General features: G+C 47.2%; 1 protein-coding gene and 2 long non-coding RNA genes across 3 annotated transcripts in view; 1 reads left to right on the forward strand and 2 right to left on the reverse strand.

The window, feature by feature from the left end:
• osbpl8 (oxysterol binding protein-like 8) overlaps window positions 1-6,661 on the forward strand; it is a 56,067-nt gene extending 49,406 nt beyond the window's left edge. The window contains 2 exon segments of the mRNA XM_070440752.1: window positions 5,630-5,735; window positions 5,966-6,661. Coding sequence (XP_070296853.1) covers window positions 5,630-5,735; window positions 5,966-6,101 — 242 coding nt within the window. The 3' untranslated portion in view covers window positions 6,102-6,661.
• LOC139025611 (uncharacterized) overlaps window positions 6,549-7,489 on the reverse strand; it is a 2,094-nt gene continuing 1,153 nt past the window's right edge. Inside the window, exon 2 of the long non-coding RNA XR_011477211.1 lies at window positions 6,549-6,671. This is a non-coding gene — a long non-coding RNA (uncharacterized lncRNA). The remainder of the gene's footprint in view (window positions 6,672-7,489) is intronic.
• Window positions 6,797-7,311, reverse strand: LOC139025610 (uncharacterized). The gene is made up of 2 exons (XR_011477210.1): window positions 7,255-7,311; window positions 6,797-7,070 (listed from the first exon to the last, which is right to left on the reverse strand). It is a non-coding gene; the product is annotated as an uncharacterized lncRNA (long non-coding RNA).

A 7,489-nucleotide genomic window follows, 5' to 3' on the forward strand; every position in this document is an offset into this window, starting at 1 on the left:
TATACACACTCATACACCCCCCACAACACACACAACATACACACTCATACACCCCCACAACACTCATACAACACCCCCCACACAACACCACTCACATACACCCCCCACACACTCATACACCCCCACCACACATTACACACTCATACACCCCCCCACACACCAATACACCCCCCAACACACACATACACACTCATACACCCCCACCACCACTCATACACCCCTCACACACACACATAACACTCATACACCCCCCACACACAACACTCATACACCCCCCACACATATACAACCCCACCCTCCCATACAACCCCCCACACACACATACACATATACATCATACACCCCCCCACACATCAACACACTCATACACCCCCCCACATATACACTCAAACACCCCCCACTCATACACCCCCCCACATATACACTCATACACCCCCCCACACATACACACTCATACACCCCCACACAATACACCCCCAACTCATACACCCCCACACATATACACTCATACCCCCCCACACATACACACTCAACACCCCCACACATACACCCCTCACACATATACACTCATACACCCCCCACACATACACACTCATACACCCCCCACACTACACACTCATACACCCCCTCACATAATATAACACTCATACAACCCCCCACACATATACACTCATACACCCCCCACATAATATACATCCATACACCCCCACCACACATACACCCTCATACACCCCCCCTCACAACATATACACTCATACACCCCCCACACATACACCCCTCACACATACACACATACACATATAACACTCATATACACCCCCCCACATATACACATTTACACACTCATACACCCAACAAACAGAATGGTGTGGGCGTACCCAACAAACAGAATGGTGTGGGCGTTACCCAACAACAGAATGGTGGGGTGCAATACAGTTCATAAAAATAGTCAATATGAGAGAGTAGACTGCTGATTGGCCCAGCTCATCCCCCTACAGGAGTATGACATCATACTCTGAGGAAATGGCAGCAATAGCAAGTCTGTTGTTGAGATGCAAGTTTGAGGTTTTTCAAAATGTTTTTCCTCCAATGTATTATTTGGCCTCAAATACGACTATAGGACGAGTTCAACAACATTATTGGGTATAAGTTAACATAAAATATATTTTTCAAAAGATAAATTTTCACTGGACATTACTTGAACATTTGTTATTGACTCTCTTACAGCTGATTGTTGCTGTTTGTGTGTTTCAGGACACAACCAGCAAGCCACAGTAGCCGTTAAGGAAAAAGGCCCAGACCTAGTGAACTTCAAAAGTTGCCATTGATTCTGATAAAGAAGACAAGGAGAACATTTACAAGTGAGGGTCGTTCAAACATGAGACATGAGGTGGTGGAATGTGCGTGTGCGTGTGTGTGTGCGTTGTGGGTCTGTTGAGTGAGTTGAGCGATTCAATTGCTGTCCCAACTTTGCATTGTTGAGTTGTGTGGGTGTGCATATTAATTTCGTGACTGAGCCCTTCACTGTACTCTGCTGGTCTGTGTGTGTGTGTGGGTGTGTGTGTTTGTGATTGTGATGGTGTTGTGTGGTGTGGTTGTGGGGTGGTGGTGTTGTGGTGAACGTGCGTTCGTGTACGTGCATGGTCGCGCCCACATTCATCCAGCGAGGAAGCAGTCGTTGTTACTGCTATATCGTCGCACAACCACAAAACTCTCACAATGCATAAGTGCAGCAGGCCAGACAGGGAACAATTGTAGAGTCAGCACCTCAGGAGGGCGCGTCAATCCTCTCGAAGAAAGCAAGCGAGGCACTTATCGCCCTCACATCAGGCCCTCCACCACTCAACCTTCCCACTCTTCAGTCCTATCCTCACAGCTTCTACACCGTGCCACCGACGACGACTCTTTCCGACATTGACAGCTGAGATCTCATAGTACATATGGAGAGAGGAGAGAGATACAGATGGAGAGAGAGAGACAAGACGCATTGGGGGGTTGGTCCAGACTAAGAGGAGAAACAGGTCTTGGAAATTATTTGAAACGACGAACACCCTCAACCTTGTCTCAATATGATCATCCCTATGTCTAGCTCTTTTGTCCTAGAAACCCTCCTACAGCTCTGGCGCATCCCTTCTCCTCAGCAAGTTGCCACTCTATTAAGTTGCAGCCGCCTCCCTCCTCTATCTCGCTCCTTCTCTACGAGGCCCAGCCTATGCTTCATATACACCATGCATGCGGTTGCCTGTATGAATGGCAAGCTAGTATCCGAACACGACGACTACCGATCAAACAACTGAAATTAAGGTGGCAACATATTACAGCTAATTTTAGTTTATCATACGACTGGATCCCATGAGATTATATAAACAGAGAGGGGTCAGATGGATACAACGGCTCCGACGGTACCAGATGGGAAGAGTGAGAATTTCAGCTTGTGCTGGCCAGTAAGACCTCGGACTTTCTATATTAGTTTAACGTGTGCACTAGCCCAACTGAATGAATGTTGTGACTCGTTCCTACTCTTGTCTGGGAGTTAGGCATTGGACATCAGGTCGGTCCTATTATGTGCTCAATTGCTTAAATACGGAGGTTGAGGAGCCGGCTGCCATTAGGCATTACAACAAATCACACTTCTCTGATTGACATAACCTCAACCCCCTCTGGCGCATTCTCAAACAAAGACTTGCTATTGCCCAACCTGTTAGCCCATATTGCGGCTACACAGAGAGTTATGATGTATACTGACCTAGAGCTGGAGAACTTGGTGTGAAGGACCAATCAGCAAGAGTTTTCAATCTCTGTCTTATTTTTAAAAGAGCTACGATTTTATTTATTACGTTGGTAGTGGTCACTCGTCTCCTCATTTTTTCTGTTGTAGAGTTAGAACCTCTGGGTAGATTCTTAAGACACCATTAATTACACCAAGGTCTGTTGAGGTTAGAGACAGTTTAAGCGTCCAATATTATGTGAGTCGATACGCCCTCATTCATGTTCTAGTATCATGTCTGTTTGAGCGAAGGGTGCTCGAATGAGTTGTTGTAAATGTGTCTAATGTGGGTTTGCCTGAGGGGCTTGAGATGGGTGTAATCATGAGTGTTTAATTGTGTATGTGTGTGTGGGGCACAAAAAAGGGAAAGAATGTATGTGTGGGAGGTAATTTAATGTCATAAGTATGAGTTCGATTTGGAATCTGTTCCAATCTAATGACTAGTTTGGTATACAATGTCGGGAAAGTGTATAGAGAGTGACTATATATCGGTTGACATGTGTAATTGGTTTGTCGTGGTGTGTGGGTTATAACAGCTCGAACTGACAGGTAGGTAGGAATGTTCAGCTGACACACGATATTAGAGTTATGTAAACATCACTATGACACTAGTAGACATAAGTCCCCAGTGGGGAGCGTTCAGACTGTTGTACAGTAGTAACCAACATTGTCACCAGTCAGAAATTCAACTATATGTAGTGTTTCAGGTGTTAGTTATAGGCCGTCAGTCCACTCCTGGGGAATAGCAACGGTGTGAAGGGCGTGACTCACGTCAGAGCCAGGTTGTTTCGTGTTCTTTGAGAGTACGGTCGTCACACAGACAATACCATTGCTGTGGTGGGGAACAAGCCGAGGTCTGGGGCTGTTATCAAAGTACTGCGCGAGTGTTACACTCTCGGTTGTGAGGGGTGTATGAGTGTGTATGTGTTGGGTGGTCTTGTGGGCTTGCCTTGTCACTCTATTGAGTGGGGTTGGTACAGTTCGTTCAGCTGCCTCGTTTCACTTGTGCGTCACGCAGTCAGAACCAACATTTGTAGGAATGTTGGTTCACAAGAGAAATAACACAGGGCCGTTTTCTTAGTATGAGTGGTGGGGGGTGATATGGTGGTTTGAGGGCTGGGTGTATGTGGTGTGGGGTTGGTGCGGTAATTGGGGGGAGAAGTGGGATTTGAGTTGAGGTGAGGGCTGAGAGGGGGGTGGGGAGTGGAGGGCGAGTGGGGGGTGAAGGATGGTTGTGGAGGGGTTTGTGGGGTGTGATGGTGTATATGTGTGGGGGTGTATGAGGGCGCTAACTGTGGGATTCAGTGGTGTGGGGGGTGTGGGATTGGGAGTGTGTATGATGGGGGGGTTTGGCGGATGGGAGGTGTTGTGTAGTGCAGGTGAATCGAGGGGTGTGGGGGGGTTTTGATTGAATTTGGAAAGGGGTGTTTTGAGGGTGACTCAATATGAGTGTGGGGGGTGTATGAGGTTAGTGTGATGTGTGGTGAGTGGTGGGTACCGAGGTCGGGATAGAGTTGTACACGGGATGTATATGTGTATGGTGTGGTGTGGGTGGGTGTGTGTAGCGATAGCGTGTAGTTTTTGGTTAGTGAGTTCGTGGTCCGATATATGCAGAGCGCGGTTAAGAGAACAGTCGCTGGCTTGCCCCTTACTCCATGCAGTGTGTCCGTGGGTTGACTCTGTGGGCGCGGTGATTAGGTGGAATATTCATGACAAACTGGATTCCTGCACTTGAGAGAGGAGGTATTCTCTCCGAATCCATCTCTCCATCTATCCTCTTTCTTCTCTCTCTCCCTCTCTCTCTTCACAGAGGCACCAAAACCAGAGGATCCACATGTCTCCTCTTCCTTTCATGGGTTTTATTGTGAGGGCTTGATAAGTGGAAAATCACTTCGTTTTTGGTGTGTTTCTATTGGCACTGATTATGACTGTGTTCTCCAGTGGTTGTTGTTGGGTTTCGCGTATGCTTATCAGTGTTGAGTGAGATTATTAATAGTTACATGACGGATACCGCTTGATATGATTCGTTCCATGTCGTTTTGCGGGGTCACCCCTCTATGGAGCTGGAGGGGTTGCATTGTGGGTCAAATTATCCGTTTATTTTGAGCTAGTCTCCCTAGATGCACGCCGGTATTCCCTATATAATGTGCCTGCTGTTACTGGTGGTTCGTAGGGGGCCCTAATTGATAATTACATTTGGTTAGTGCTTCGCTATTGATAGAGAATATCGTGCTGAGTTTATATGGGTAGAAGTCTGTATGTCGGATCCGCGTGGAGCTCTCTTACCCAGACTTCCCTGGTCTCTCTGTACCCAGGACATCCCTGTTTCTCTGTAACCCAGACATTCCCTTGGGTCTCTCTGTACCGCAGGACGATGTCCACTGAGTGGTTCTCTCTGCTACCCAGACATTCCCTTGGTCGCTCTGTTTACCCAGACATCCCTGGGACACCCCCCCCCACATATACACATTTACACACTCATACACCCCAACAACAGAATGGTGTGGGCGTTACCCAACAACAGAATGGTGTGGGCGTATACCAGTCATAAAAATAGTCAATAGAGAGAGTAGACTGCTGATTGGCCAGCTCATCCCCCTCAGGAGTATGACATCATACTCTGAGGAAATGGCAAGCAATAGCAAGTCTGTTTGAGATGCAAGTTTGAGGTTTTCAAAATGTTTTTTTCCTCCAATGTATTATTTGGCCTCAAATACGACTATAGGACGAGTCAACAACATTATTTGGGTATAAGTTAACATAAAATATACTTTTTCAAAGTGAAATTTTCACTGGACATTTACTTGAACATTTGTTATTGACTCTCTGTTACAGCTGATTGTTGCTGTTTGTGTGTTTCAGGACACAACAGCAAGCACAGTAGCCGGTTAAGGAAAAAGGGCCCAGACCTTAGTGAACTTCAAAGTGCCATTGATTCTATAAAGAAGACACAGGAGAACATTTACAAGTGAGGGTCGTTCAAACATGAGACATTGAGTGTGTGTGCGTGTGCGTGTGCGTGTGTGTGTGTGCGTGTGGTCTTTGAGTGAGTGAGGATTCAATTGTTCCCAACTTATGCATTGTGAGTTTGTGGTTGTGCATATAATTCCTGTGACTGAGCCCTCACTGACTCTGTGTGTCTGTGTGTGTGTGTGTGTGTGTGTGTGTGTGTGTCTGCATGCGCGCCTACATCTCCAGGAGCATCGGTGTACTGCGCTCCCGAACGGCAGCGGGCCAGACGGCAGCAGAGGGCGGATTCCTGCAGCAGCGCGACTACGCCATCATCATCCTCCTCATCCTCCTTCAGGTCTTCATCAACTTCCTGTTCAAGTAGCAGCCGACAGACTGACAGCGAGAGAGACATATGGAGAGAGAGAGAGACAGATGGAGAGAGAGAGACAAGACTCATGGGGGGTTTGTCCAGGCTAAGGAGGAGAAACAGTCTGGAAGTGAATGAACTACAAGAGCACCCAGTAGCTCTGCCTCAACCCTCTCTCTCTCTCTCTCTCTCTCTACTGAGTTGACCCTGCTCCACTGTCCTCCGACGGGCCACCATCGTCACACACACGTCTCAAAAGCAAGCATTCCTGAAAGAGGCTCCTCAAAAACAACTGAAATAGTTTTTAATTTCTATTTATTTGTACCTGTTTAAAGATCCATGTATTTTTAAAGGGGGGGTGACACCGGCCAGGACTGAAGGGAAGTTGAGGTCAGTGTTCGGCCTTAGCCGGCGTCATGATGTCGTGAACTGGGCCTTGGAGTAGGCATTGACATCTGGTGGCCATTTTTAATTTTGCTAACGGACACCGCTCCTTGCATTTCACATTGCCCCGATTTCACCCGGCTCCCCAACTACAGGGAACATTTTACACTGAGACTTTTGAAGAAAAAAGTTCAATTAAATCTCTCCATCTATCCTCTTTCTTTCTTCTCTCTCTCCCTCTCTCTCTTCACAAGGCACCAAACCAGAAGGATCCACATGTCTCCTCTTCCTTGTCTTTTCATTGTGTGTATTATAATGAAAATCACTTTCTGTTTTTTGTTTTTCTGTGGCACATTTTTGCTTGCTCCATGGTTTTGTTTTCCTTACTTTTCAGTGTTGATTTATTACAGACGATACCGCTGATATGATTCTGTTCCATGTCGTTTTGCGGGTCACCCCTCGATGACTTGAGTTCATTGTCAAATACCTTTTTTTGCATCCCTAATGGCACCCTATTCCCAATATAGTGCCCTACTTTTGACCAGAGCCCTAAAATACATGTAGTGTACCATATAGAGAATATGGTGCTATTTGGGAAACCTATCCCTGGTCTCTCTGTACCCAGACATCCCTCGGTCTCTCTGTACCCAGACAATCCCTGGTCTCTCTGTACCCAGACATCCCTGGTTCTCTCTCTGTACCCCGACATCCCTGGTCTCTCGTGTACCCAGACATCCCTGGTCTCTCTGTACCCAGACATCCCTTGGTCTCTCTGTACCCAGACATCCCTGGTCTCTCTGTACCCAGACATCCCTGGTCTCTCTGTACCCAGACATCCTGGTCTCTCTTACCCAGGACATCCCTGGTCTCTCTGTACCCGGACATCCCTGGTTCTCTCTGTACCCGACATCCCTGGTTTCTCTGTACCCGACATCCCTGGTCTCTCTGTACCGGACATCCCTGGTCTCTCTGTAACCCGGACATCCCTGGTCTCTCTGTACCCGGACATCCTGTCTCTC

Source organism: Salvelinus sp. IW2-2015, unplaced genomic scaffold (genome assembly GCF_002910315.2).
Source record: "Salvelinus sp. IW2-2015 unplaced genomic scaffold, ASM291031v2 Un_scaffold2959, whole genome shotgun sequence".
NCBI lineage: Eukaryota > Metazoa > Chordata > Actinopteri > Salmoniformes > Salmonidae > Salvelinus > Salvelinus sp. IW2-2015.